The sequence below is a fragment of the Pteropus vampyrus genome, unplaced genomic scaffold (genome assembly GCF_000151845.1).
Source record: "Pteropus vampyrus isolate Shadow unplaced genomic scaffold, Pvam_2.0 Scaffold52, whole genome shotgun sequence".
NCBI classification, from domain to species: Eukaryota; Metazoa; Chordata; class Mammalia; order Chiroptera; family Pteropodidae; genus Pteropus; species Pteropus vampyrus.
Window position 1 is genome coordinate 4128935 of NW_011888833.1, and position 13768 is coordinate 4142702.

The 13768-nt window shown below is 49.5% G+C and overlaps 2 protein-coding genes across 5 annotated transcripts in view; both read right to left on the minus strand.

Annotated features, from left to right (window-relative positions):
- ZDHHC20 (zinc finger DHHC-type containing 20) overlaps window positions 1–2812 on the minus strand; it is a 51072-nt gene extending 48260 nt beyond the window's left edge. For both annotated transcript variants that reach the window (XR_002780339.1, XM_011360222.2), the window contains exons 1-2: window positions 2808–2812; window positions 756–761 (exon numbers count right to left, since the gene is read on the minus strand). The gene's annotated coding sequence lies outside the window, so the exon portion shown is untranslated. The remainder of the gene's footprint in view (window positions 1–755; window positions 762–2807) is intronic.
- Window positions 2813–7293: 4481 nt separating this feature from the next.
- Window positions 7294–13768, minus strand: part of MICU2 (mitochondrial calcium uptake 2) — a 43369-nt gene continuing 36894 nt past the window's right edge. For all 3 annotated transcript variants that reach the window (XM_023530704.1, XM_023530703.1, XM_011360224.2), the window contains 4 exons: window positions 12165–12336; window positions 9705–9813; window positions 9104–9261; window positions 7294–8211 (listed from right to left, as the gene is read on the minus strand). In XM_023530704.1, coding sequence (XP_023386472.1) covers window positions 8107–8211; window positions 9104–9261; window positions 9705–9813; window positions 12165–12336 — 544 coding nt within the window. In that variant the 3' untranslated portion in view covers window positions 7294–8106. The remainder of the gene's footprint in view (window positions 8212–9103; window positions 9262–9704; window positions 9814–12164; window positions 12337–13768) is intronic.

The window sequence follows — 13768 nt, forward strand, 5'->3', positions numbered from 1 at the left end:
CAAATCAGATGGCTTAACACAACGGTGTGACAGTGGAGAAGGAGATAAGGAAGCTGTTTAAGACTTCAGATCAACTGACGCACCCACTCTGCTCCCAAAGCAGCAATGGTAGATGTAAATCTAAAAATAGAAAAGCAACAAACCCGGGTTCAAACCTCCATCCCCAACCTCCCTCTCCCCCAGCCCCCAATAAATGAAGCAGAATAAAAATTGTGCCAATCAGCCCCCAGGATGGTGCCTCTTAACAGAGACAGGAGGACACACCGAAGCTCCCTGAGATGGAAGTGAACCGAGCTGCCAGTGGGCCTGGTGACTAGATCTATGGCTCCCCACTGTTAGGATCAACTAGGAATCTCAAAATGCCATTTTAAGTTCTAGCTCTGAATTGAGGTCGGGAGAAGGACAAGGGCAGCTCGGAAACCATGTACCAGTCAAAATAGAGCAAACTTCCTCAGTCCAATGGAAGGTCAGAAGAGCAACAAAAAGGGAGTGGAAACAGAAAACACGTGAAAAGAGGAAGTTACAACCAACCAGCTCAGTAACTAGAGTTAATGGAAACAGAAGAAATGCTACATTTCATTTTTTTACATAAAGGTGCACGGGGGAAAGATGGGGGCAGAATGTTAGCAGCAGAGATTTGCTTTTGTATTTTCCACAGTTCTACAAAATCATGTAATACTTTTGTAATCATTGTTAAGACGATGCCTGATGTACAGTAGCAGGTGGTGATTAATGTCAACATGGGAGGTGCCGACACAGGCCTCCGCCTCGGCTTCCTGCTGCAGTGCGGCCTAGTACCACAGTCTTTTGAAAATGTCAAGCCGTAAAAGTGGGGGGGTCGGCCGAAACCCACGAAGAAACGTAAAACCATTCTTCCCTCTTCTCCCGACAATGTAAATATTCTTGGAGAACCTCAGAAGGGCCGTGTCTGGCATCAGAAACACATGAGTCAGGGAAAGTGGCAAGTCCTTTGGTGTTGACTCCCAGGTCTGGGGAAGGAGGAGGAGGGCGTGGGAGCGGCTTCTGGAAGCTGGCAGCCCCCAGGCTGGCCCACTTCCGGCTCAGCTCACCTGCCGCTGAGCCCCTCACCGGCCCCCTACCTGCTGGCAGGCTGACACTGCCCTCCTCCCGTCACCCTCCGCGTTCCTGCCTTATTCACTCACTCAGCAAACACTGCTTGGCGCCAGGCACTGTCCTCAGCCCGGCGACAGAGACAAAATCTTGGCTCAGCGCCGCCCTTGTTCTTGCTGGCGTTCTGTTCGCCTCCATCCACGCCACGACTGGAGTGGGCCTTCGGAAAATCAAACCCGCTGAGCACCTGAGTGCCTGGCACCAGCCTGCCCGCCTCGGAGGCCCCACAGCCCCGCGCCCCTACCCTCCCCATCTCCTCGGCCCTTTCTCCCCGGCTTGCTCCTGGCCGTTCTCACTTGTGTCCCCGTGACTTCCTTCCTTCCCCGAACCTCAGCACAGGCTCCTCCGTCCTGGCGGAGCTGCCCCCACCTGTGCGCTCTGCCCCACGTCCCCTCACCCTGTACTTCCCACGCCTCCTTCAGGCCTGGCTCACCTGAGTCCCGTGTGGCCTCGCCTGGCTGCTAAGGGGTCGCTCGCAACCTTACAGGGCCGACCTCTCCTCCACAGAGCGTGACTTGGCTGAGTGCGAAAGCAACTGTCCCTTGGCGCTTCAGCAGCAGAAACGCTGTGCGCGTGCGTAGAGCTGGGCTCCAGCTTACGGCGGCTTTTTTCCCTTTTCTTTTTAAATCTTTTCATTCCTAAATAGTTTTAAATTTGCAGAAGAGTTACTAAGATAGTGCAGTTCCTCCGCCCAGCTTCCCCAAAAGCGACACCTTACGTGACTGTGGTGTGTTCATCGAAACTAAGAAAGTGGCACAACGCTTTGGATGGAAGCGCAGACTGAGTTTTACCAGTTTTCCCACCAACGCCCCGTTCTGTTCCGGGCCCCACATTGCACTTAGTCGCATCTCAGTCTCCTCCAGTCTCGGCCGCTTTCCAGTCCTTCCTTGCTTTGCATGCAAAAGCGCTTTCCAAAAGGTTGCTAGTCAGGTATTTTGTCGAATGTCCCCCAATTTGGATTTGTCTGTTTTCTGGTAGACTGGGCTATGGATCTTGGGGAAGAAAACCACAGAGACTGTGCGCCCCTCCTCACAGCCTGCCTGGCGGGCAGATACAACACGCCTTCTTACTGTGACATTAGCTTCGATCACTTGGTTAAGGGGCTGTCTCCACCGTGAAGTCACACTACATTATCCATTAGAAAACAGTCATGAAGTCCAACCACACTTGAAGGAAGAGGAATTAAGTTAAATCGGAGGGATGTCAGGGAACTGTGGACATCTGTTGAAACCATCACAGTAATCAAGTTTTTGGGAGAGGCGCCTTGAGGCTGCGTGACCACCCTGTGTGTCTGCAGCTTCGCCCTCTAATCCGCACGCCATCTGTGGGCCGTGGCCGTGACAGGCCCGTTGCTTTTCCTCTGCTGCAAAGTTGACTAATGATCTGTTCCTTGGCTAATAAAATGTGGTCAAAAGGGAGTTCAGAAATTTAGCTGTGGCGGTGGAGTGACAAACAGACTCCTGGCCCTGATACAGCAAGAGTTTCTGGTCTGGTGAGATCTGTGTTTGCACATCTGGGGGTCCGTCCCCCAGAAGCCTGGCCACTTGTCCATGGATGGGTGCAGGCCTTGTTACTGATGGCATCCAGGCCGCAGGGGAAAGCTGGGCATGGCTGCTGCCACGGAAACGTTGATGGTCTCGTGGCCAGAGGGGAGTGGGGTTTTCAGGGAACATCACACAGCTCCACCTTCATTGCTGGGATCTCCACTTGAGGTCACTCTGGAGTGAGGACTGACAAGTCCCAGCCAACAAAAGCCCAGGGGACGTGCCACTGCAGATGGCAGAGGAGCAGGTGCTAAGCTCTTGGGTGTGTGCTTGTGTGCAGTACGTTTGTGTCTATGTGTTTGTTCGTGTGTGTGTTTATGTATGTTTGTGCATTTATGTGTGTTTGTGCATTTATGTGTTTGTGTTTATCTGTGTGCGCGTGTGTGTTCGTGTTTGTGCATTTGTGTGTGTTCATGTGTTTGTGCATTTATGTGTGTGTTTGTGCATTTATGTGTGTGCGTGTTTGTGCATTTATGTGTGTGTTTATGTTTGCGCGTTTATGTGTTTGTGTGTTTATCTGTGCGCGTGTGGGGGGGTGGGTGCTCGGCGTTTGGAATGGCCCTGTACTCACGCAGCCTAAGGTCCCCCTATAAACCTCTGAGGTACCTCTCCTACGTGTGATGATTTTATTAAAGACAACTTTCCTAGACTGTATGCTTTTGGGAGGAGGGAACAGGTTTGCTTTGCTGGCATTGTGAGCTAGGCACCCGGGCAGCCACACGAAAAGCAATAAACACATTAACTAAGTGAACGGATGACACCTAGCCTGCAGTCTCCTCGAACTCCCGTAACTCAGCCACAGAAGCACGTGGTGGTCCTGCACGTGGTGGTTACATTCTCTAGGACAGTGTGGTCATTTGTTTGTGTGACGAGGTCCAAAAACACTTGTGGGCTAGCCTAGGGATTGATGTAGAACACTGTTAAGGACACATGGACCTTGGGCATGGTAGAAAAAAGGCAGATCGCGGAGTCGGCGCTACCTGGGTTCAAACCCCAGCTTTGTCATTTAACAGTTCCGTAGCTTGTGGAATTTGTCGTAGCCCCCATTCGTGTCTTCTGTGGAACAGAGGGCTTGTTGTGAGGACGAGCTGGAATTTTAGATAGGAGGTGTGAGTGTGTAGCGTATGTGTACTTGATGTGAAATGTGTACTTATGCCCTTGTACGTACATGTGCATCTACGGCACACGTGCAGGTGTCTGTATGTTTGTTCTAACGCACACGTGCGTCTGCGCGCCTGCCAGTCTGATTACCTGTCCCTATTGCGTACCTATACTTCCTGGCTTGTGGTGGCTGCACCAGTCCAGGTCCACGTTAAGAATTTCCACAGAGGAAGAGTCAATGTGAGGAACTGGTTTAACAGGCGTCAGAGGACTGAGGAACATCAGAGAACGTACCTGCGGGAGGAGATGCCGCCCAAGGCCCCGGCAAGGGGAGAAGAGGTTGGGGGGCGGCAGAATCCGGAAGCTCGCGGCAGGGTGGGGGGGCGGGCGCAGGCCAGCTGGTGCCGGTTCTCCAGGAGGACACAACGAGCTGGTTCTGGTGATGCCAAAACAATAACAACAACACGCGCGGGGAGCTGGTACCAACTGCTGCTGGGGTGAGGCTGCGGCTGGGGACGCTGGCAGGATCCCAGGCAGCCGGGCGCGTCCCTGCACCCTTGCAGGGCCCAACGACGCTGGCTCTTGTCCTGCCTGGCCTCACGAAGCAGACGCGAATGCAAGGGAGCGGGACAGAGAGACGTCAGCTTGGCCACCCGCAGCTCCGCGGACGGATGCATTCATTCACCGTGGCGACAGCCGCCCAGCATCCGGCTGCATGGCCATCACGCCCACTGTCACGGGACATTTGAGAGCGTCCCAGGTTTTTTGCATGTGAAATGACGCTGCAGCGAGCACGCCATTCCTTCTCTTTGGGCTGCGGAGTCTGGAGCGGGGGAGGGCCGCGGGGACGCGCCGCGCACCGTAAAGGAGTTGTTAAGGGACGCTCTTCTCTCCCAGGGCCAGGTGTCCACGTATCGTGTCAACGCAGGCGTTAGAAATGTTGCAGCCAAGATATTTTCTCCCTTCCGCCCCCCGCGAGGCCACCGGCAGGGGAGGGAATGCCGCGCGCGGCCTTCGGGACAGTCTGGCGCAGCAGCGACGCCGGCCGGCGGCCACGTGCTGCCAGGTGGGCCGAAGACGCCTCCCCCTCCCCGCGGAGGACGCGCCGCGGCCGCGCGCGCTGGCGGCGAGCGCGCCGACGCCGAGTGCGTCCCCCGAGGGCTGGCGGGCGTTGGGCCCAGCGCCGCGGGCCCGGGCGTCGCGGCGGAACGGGCGGCAGTCGGCGCGCGCGGGCGGGAACCGTTCCGAGAGGCGAGAGCGCCGCCTCGTGGACGGCCGCGCGGCGTTCGCCTCTTTTACTGTTTTCACTTGGAACTGAGGTGCCACCGCCCGCGATCGGCGCGATTCCTTTCGTTTTTCTCCGTAAGGTTCTTCTCCCTGCACCTCGCCTTTTTGTCCCGTTTATTCTAGGGCGTTGGAGTGCTATTGGTGTCCCTTTGCACCCCAGCTTTTGCGAGCATGCAATTTTCATTAAATAAAACTCAACTTCTCTCTGATTTTTCGTAATTTGCATCAAACTCTGACTTTGCAGGTTGTCCATACTTCCCTAGGGAATATCAAGAAATTTCTCTAAATGTTGCCGGATACAGAATTCTAGGTTAGTGGGTTCCCTCCCCCCAATTCCTTTAAATAAAAACTTCACTCCGTTCTATTCTTGCTTTTATGGTTTCTGGAGAGAAATCCGATGTACAATCATGAGACAAGTTTTCTCTGGATACATTATGCTATTAAATCGTAACATGAAGCCACTGTTAGGTGATGTTGCAGACCTCAGGTCTCTTGCGTGGCTATTTTGTTTTTCGTTGGACTTGGAATGGAGTTGGTCGCCTCATTTTGGGGCAAAGCATCGTCCTTGGTCTAAGCAATGCCTCCCTCATTTCATTTCACGATTGTTTTCCCCCTTCACCCCGGTTCTTGCCATTGCCTTCCCTCTTCCCCTCTGCCGATAACGTTGTTTTCGTATGTATTTTTAACTTACGTAAACTGTATTTGCTATTGGTCGTTTGTTTTAAATTCAATATTGTATTTCGGTCCACCGAAATATTGTTCCAGGTTATAGTTCTAATTCCTGCCCAGCATCCCTAGCAGGCAGGGATTTTTCTAGACGTCTTTGGTGATGGACACTTGGTCCCTCTAGTTCCCACTACTGTGATTGGTACTGGGATGAGCATCTTTGAACTTGCCCTCAAGTAGGTCTGTGCTGTTTCTCTGGGGGCATCTATCCAAGAGCGAGACTTCAAGTCACGGGGTGAACAGCAGCACCCGAGGGATCCCATGCCTAGGTCCACACGAGCACTTGTCATTCTCAGATTTCTATTGTTTGCCAGTCTGATACTTGGAACTCCGCATCGTGGTTTTAATCTGCGTTTCTCTGGCTACTAGGGGGCAAATGCTTTTCCTTAGCCACTCAGATCCATTTCCTGCTCACTATCTCACCTTCCCTTGAATTACCCAAATCCATACTGCTTATTTTTTTATTGCGTTCATTTGTTTTATTTTTTGATTATTTATATGTATACATAATCAAAATATATATTTTTTGACAATATCATCTGGAGTTTATTAAAATTGCAGACTTCTGAGCCTACTCCTAGATTCCAACTATGAAGGTCTGGGGCAGGGTCCAAGAAACCGAATTTTTAAGAAATATCCCATGGGTGGTCTAAGAACTGCACCCTGAGAAACCAACCGATCTATTCGTGAATATTAAGTAACTAAGTTATGCCAGGTTAAGGATAATCTTCATTGTAGGGAGGGATAGAGGAGGAACGAGAAGTCAGTGTCCTCGTGGGGTTTGTATTCTAGTGGGGACAGATAATATTAGGCATACGAATAAATGTAGACAGCTAGAGATACTGTCGTAAAAGAAACAAAGCAGGTAGACAAGAGACGTGGCATGAGCTTGGGTGGCAGGGAGGGCCTCTGAGGTCACTGTGGAATGACAGGAAGGAGTCAGCCAGTAAACACTAGAGGAAAAACAGCCAGATGGATCTTCCTTCTTCCCCGAGCTCCCCTCAACCCAGGCCCCAGTCCAAGAGTATTTCAAAGAAAAGCAAGTCCAGGACAGTGAAGCCCCCACCTTTATTATCGAGGCTTTAAGAGCTAGGATAGATCAGGCAGAGACCACCACAATGCAGAGACATCTAGATGGCTCCTTCTCCCCTGGCCACGGTACCTGCAGGTTTCCTCTGGCTGGGGGCAGAGGTCTAACCCTGCTTTTTGAGAAACCTGGCCCCTACCCCATCTCCTTCACTCAAGTGTCCCTAAAGTCTCAGGCCAAGCCAGATATATAGATATAGATATATAGATGTATTCTAGATGGTAATGACCTTAGGAGTATTTTAGAAAAATATGAGTTCTTTTGATATTCTAGTAGTGCCCAAACATATACATTTTGATTACATATCACTTTATTGTAAGAGCCTTTACTTATATGTTATGTAAGTGCCTTATGCTACTAAAAAAAATGTAAGGTTACATTACCTATGAATTTCATTTCAGGACAGTCCAAAGGGCATGTGTTTTAAGAATAATTTTTATTTGCAGTTTAAAAATACGCCATTTTGTAATATTTTACATTTAATGTCAATTAATTTTTAGTGCCATTTTAAACACTTACCTACAACCCAATAAATCCCAAGAGATCCTGATCTTGTGATCGAGATTCTCCCAATACCAGTTTTTAAGAATATAAACCGATTTGAGATGAGAGTGTTTACATGTAAAAAATGATGTGCATTTTTTAAACCACATATGTAAAACAAAACACACCTCAGTAATTTTTGTATCTTTGTGAATACTTTATTGTTTCCTGACAGAATATTGAAATGTATGTTATTTGGAAGACAACCAACATATAGCCAACTGAAATGAAATGCACACGAGGTTTATGTGGTATCAGACACCCACGAGATCTGAAATGTGAACTGAATCTGCCCTACTGGGAGCATAAGGACTTGCAGAGGCGACGTTGGCCCTGTGTGCCAATGACTGCTGTCTGTGAGTACCCGAGCCTTCCACAGAGCATACTGTGCTGCTGTGTCTACTAAATCAGTGAATTACTAGGTTTTCCATTTTAGCGAAGTGCAAGGCATTACTTCAATCGTCGGCCTTCTGACAGAAGCCAGTATCTGTTTTTGTAAAAGAATACTTTCTTCTCTTTACTAAGTTCGTTAATTAAGTCTCATTGGGAAATTATCCATCAGAATGCAGTGCGAGTCATCTTTATATTACAAAGGAAATCAATGAAGACAATGAGATGAACATCGTACCTAAAAAAAAATCCCAAATTCTCACATTTGGTGCAATGAAATTCGCACACAGTCTTTTCCTAGGAAAGGCCTTTTCCGGCTTGCTTCCAGACTTCTTTTACTCCTTTAATGCTCTCTTTTTTCACGCATTTCCAGTATTCTTGTATACTCAGTTGCTGTGGTACCTGTTAATGAAAAGTGGAAACGGAGGGTCATTCTCCCTCAGGTTAAGCATGGCCGCGCGTGTGCGACGTGACTGGTCGTTTCCTGCATCTGAGGTGGATTACGTCGTAGAAGGTGACTGCGACAGGACCGTGCAGAGAGGGTGAGGGGCGACACGCGGACGTGACACAAGTGTCCGCAGGGCGACGGAGGGCGGAGGGACCGCGCACGCGTGGAGCTTCCTCCCTCACAATGAAGACGACTCTGGGCGACCTTCTTTCTCATATTGGTTTTAAAATGTAATGATTTCATAACGTTTCTGTTTTGTAACATTTTGTAACGTTTCTCTTTTCCTGGGGAACGCTAGCTACTAGCTACGGTGGAATACAAAGTACAAGTCTAAAACTTTGATTTAACTTTGGCTAAAACTAGAAAGAAACTGTAGGTCGTGATATATTTGATGGGAAGCCTCGAGAAGACATAATGCACTTAAGTGTGCGCTTCGTGAATTAAAAATACCGTGTGGCCATTATTCCTCTCAACGAAGGGGGAAAGCACAAGTCAGAAAACTAATTCTCATAATAATTCTTTCTGGTAGATTCTATTAGTTTCCTCATTGTACAGATGAAGAACGTGAGGCTCAAAATCAGGTGAAAAAGCTGGGATTTGAATCTAGGTGCATCTCACTACGGAACCCGAAGTAAAATTCTAGGCTGTGATTTCTGAATAGTTTGTGATTAGATTCAGTTTAAGAAAAAGGAAAGAAAAATGTCAGACCTCCATCCTGTGTGTAACGATGTCTCTTTATAAATGACGCAAACGCCACTTAAGATGATACATTTGCTCAAATTCTAGGCAGCACCGTCCATTTAATTACAGGTAAACACGCAGTTACTTAAAAACTCAGAATGTTACCCATAATCCCCGGTGCATCCTGTTTTTCATCACTCCAAGAAACTCCCCGTGGCTGAGACACTCGTCGCCATCCAAATCAAAGATCTTGAAGACGGCGTCCAGGATGTTGTCAGACAGCTCCTGTCCCGTGGCGACTGTGACGGCTCTCCTGAACTCCGCTAGAGGGGAAACAACACAGCTCACCCACCGCGCGACACAGTCCGGGTGGACAGAATCCGACTTTCACAACTTGAGAAGAAAAAGACACATCTCCACACTTATTATATGGGAAGTAAAGATGGAAATATACATCAAGAAGGCATTCAAATGATAAATGAGGCTCAGAAATGCCATGAAAGTAACCGTAAGATGAGACAAGCAGCTATTTTAATCTAATCAACGTTTCAAACTCAAATGTTCCCCCCTCCTTCTTGGGGCACAATGCGAAAGTAAAAGCAACCAGCAACCGTTAGACGTGCGCCTCGCTGCTGTAAAAGCAGATGACCACACTGGGCTAGTGAGAAGGCCAATCGCTGTCTCGCGGATAAGTGGCTCCGTGACTGGTGTCCCCCAGGTGACACTGACCAGAGATGACACAAACCGAACCATTCATGGAACTTACCTAGTCTGACGGGGCGGTGGGCTAAACTAAACATCTGCATGGCAATAGCGAAGTCTTCCAAGTGGGTTGTAAAGCGACAGAATGACTTGAACTCGTCCAAACTTATGCTCTAATGGAACAATGAAAAGGAGCTTTCGTTACTTTGAAGCACATGAAACAATCTTCGGAACGCAAGTGAGTTTTCTGTTCTGTCACTGAGCTCATGACCTTCTCTTCTCCAAGCAGGTCTGTGAAGAGTCTGCGGTGCGGGTTAGGCACAGATCCAGTCAGAGGCCGGAGGACCCGCGGTGAGCTGCTGGCCACTGTGTGCTGCGGTGCAAGGCGTGCGCTGGCCTGTGCTGTGGGCGGAGCTGGGTCCCTTCCAGCCATGTGGGGGAGCCCCGGCCCCATGTGACTGCGTCTGGAAGCGGGCCTTTGGGGAGGTGAGTGAGGCAGGATGCGGGCATCGGGGCCAGAGCGCTGTCATTCGGTGTGGGCGCCGAGGCCCAGTGAGGATACAGCAGGGAACTGTGCACAGGCCTGGAGGCCCAGCCCGGAGGACACGAAGTCGTGGTGTCAGCGGTGGGGGGCGAGGGGGGAGGTGCGGTGTCGCTGAGGGGCCCGCCGGCGTCGTGGGCGCGGAGTCTGTGGCTCTGCTACGTGGCGTGCCCACACCTCGAACGGAGCGGACGCCAGGCCCTTCTGGGGTTCCGGCCCCCAGGCCCCGCTGCAGGTTAGACGCTGGGCTACATGCGAGGCCGGTGTCCTCCTGCTCCTCTTTCCTTCTGACTTTAACGGTCATCGTTGGCAGGATGAGGGGAGGTGACATTTATTTTTACGGCTGTCCCCGAGTTCCTGCCTCTGCTTGCTCAGTCTCCTTTTTCTCTCCAACGTTCCACGCTCTGACCCACCTGGCACTCACTGCCTGGTGCTCGGTGACCTGGACACGACTGACCTTGGATTCCTCCTCCACGCCAGCGAGTGTCTGATGCCGCTTGTTAGTAATTCGGCTTTTCTCCCACTAATTTGTGATGTGACTTTACCCATGCTAAATTCCCACGTCTACCTAGGTCTCTCTCTGGACTTCATACTCTGTTTAATTGATCTGTCATATTCACCAACAGTTTTAGTCACCAACAGTTGCTGATACATTTTACAAGATTGGCAATTTTTCTCCAGACAATATTTTTATAGAGCGGTTTCAGGTCACAGCAAAACTGACGGGAAGGCAGAGACGCCCCGCATGCCCCGGCCCGTCACGTAACGTCTGTGGCACTCTCACGGAAATCCGTACGTGTTCACCGCTACCCGCCTCCCCTCCGAGCCCCGCTCACAGCAGAGGGCGCTTCCGCAGTTGGGTGGGCTCGTGGGACCAGTCCTGCCAACGGCTGGGTCATGTGTCTCCAGGACAAAACGTTTAGTTGCCAGGATGTGACTCACCCCTTCTTTTCCTACCCCAGCCTCTGACGGTGATGTTTTTTTTTTTTCAGATGCTGGAGCTCCAAGATGGCAGAGCCAGGACAAGTCCGCGTCCCAGAGTGGCCCCGTGGGCGGTCTCCCACCCCCGATGTCTAGGCGGAGGCCTGGCAGGGCTGCAAAGGGTGCCTCTGCGCCAGGCACGGGACGTCAGGCTGGGCCCGCGCTGTGCAAGCCAAGGCTGTTCGGACTGGTAAAGCCATTCCACTTACCGACTCATTTAAGGGAGAACTGCTGTATCTGTAACGCTGACTTTCTAGTCAGTCACAGGGAACGCCTCTGTCATTAAGTAAGTTTTATAGCTACTGAGACTTTAAAGTTTTTCCCAGATATTTCTTATTAAATTTATTTCTGATCATATATTTCTACTGCAATTATAAATGCGCTCTTCGTTATATTTTATTATCTTTTTCTTCACTACAGAAATAGCTTTAAAAATTATATAAAAACACATGCCCATTTTGAAAAAAATTTGGAACCAAAGTGTAAAATATATTATAAAAACAATACACAGAATGAGACTCGCCTGAACCTCACCACTGTGCATTAGTCGTTATTGACATGCGTTCCGCACGTATCCACACGTGCCACTGTAACAGGCCCTTTATGTCATTTTTATTGTTTCTAGTGGTTTTTCACTTTAAATCTCGTGTCTTCTAGGCACACGATCACATCATATGCAAACAAAGTTTGAAAACCCTAGCACCTTGTCATCTGCACCGGCTAGAACTTCCAGAGCAACAGAAGGGACAGGGTGAGTGTGCCCTCCTCTCGTTCCCGTCGTTACCGGAAATGCTAAGCTCACGGCTGCCACACCGAGTGTGCCGCACGCAACAGTCCAGCCCAAGAAAACAGTACGTGGGCCACATCCTCCGACCTGACCCCACGCTCGAAAACACGCAGCGGCTTCGTCCTGGTTAAGGTGGAAGCCACTTTACTGGATTCCAAAGATGTCGGACTTACTACGTCCTGTCCATCACGAGCATAACGAAAAGGCATACGAACCTCTCCTGCCGACAGCCTCTCTCTCACATTTTTCCAATAAATGTCTTTATTTTCGGTGTTAGTGAAAAAAAGGAGCCACTCTGCAAAGTCTTCTTTCCTCATGAAACTCAAACCTTTGGAAAACTGGAGGAACTCCATTTCCTGGATCTCCGTCTGCAGATTCTCCATAAACCTAAACGTTAAAGCACACAATTAACAGAAGTAACCAGTAGCAGTCAATCGTGATACTGTCACTAGGGCTGCCGAGCACCTTCAGCGGCACCTGCGGAGTGGCTGACACGGGGAGTGGCTGACACGGTGAGTGGGTGAGTCGCGGGGAACCCGAGTGCGTGCAAAGGACTGTGGGAGCCAGGGCGCAGAGCCGCTGGCGCAGCCCCATACCTGCTCCAGCCTGAACCCGACGCCCGGTGTGCCTGCACAAGTTGTACCTGCCAGCCACATCCCGATGCACCTAAAGGCTTAGGACAGTACGTAAAACACCACTCTGCTACGGCCATGGAAAATAAAATGGCATGGAAAGCAAAGTTTTTCCAATACAGAAAAATTATCAATAATCAGAAAAATTTAAAATTCAGTTGGGATACTGCTTTTAGAATGTTAATCATAATTAACGGTTCTTCTTATTTTTCAGATACCAAAGTTGATCAATGTAATCAATGGCTTTGCACGAAGAGCTTACATTTACCTAAAAATATTTATGACCTTTTGGACAATAACATGTCTACGTGACTCAACATTCGTTTTTATAATAATGCATGGCACTCTGATCAAACCATCATCAACAGCTTCTTGTGTAAGAGTCAAGCTGAAAGAATATCAGATTAAAAAACATTCCCTTTGAACAAGAACCCAGAAATGCCGCACTCGATTTATTTTTAAGCTGCGCCACGTGAAAAGCATCATCGTCTCCACGCGTTTTAACTCGCTGCAGACCCCTTTATTCACCTTTCCACACGTGAGACTCTGTACAGTCTGTCACGTCACGAGTGAACGAGGACACACGTGCAGCGCGGTGTGAGGGAGCGGCCACCACTAGCCATTGACTTGGTCTGGGTTCGATGGCTTCCGGTCAGCCTCAAAAGCACGGGGGCCGGTGGATGCCAGGCCTTTGAGCAGGCACGGATCCCTCCCACGGATCCTCCAGCACCATGTGCCTTTCTAAGCCAAAGCAGAATTTCCTCTAACGCGTGAAGCATTTCAAGTCTGGACTGATACAGCAGCAACGTCTTCTGCTGGCGTGCTTCTGCCTTTGTTTTACTGTGTTCTTGTACCGTGTCGTGACGACATGCGACTCTTCCTTATTGGGATTGTTAAAAGGATGCTTTACTTGCGAATGAGTGAACGACGAGTTAGGGAAGCAGAAAACATGGCACCAGAACAATACGAACTTGTTCCTTCCCGTTTTTTTTTCAGGCTCTGAGGCTGAAATATTATAAACTTAATTGCTGGTCCGCTACACATTGTCTGGTTTAAGCTACTTTCATCTTAACTAATTATACTATTTTTGAAGAACCTTAAGTACATTTTATGACAGTAATCTAAGTCTAAAATTACACATCTTGTTATGACATGAAAATCTGGAACACGACACCGGGCACACACAT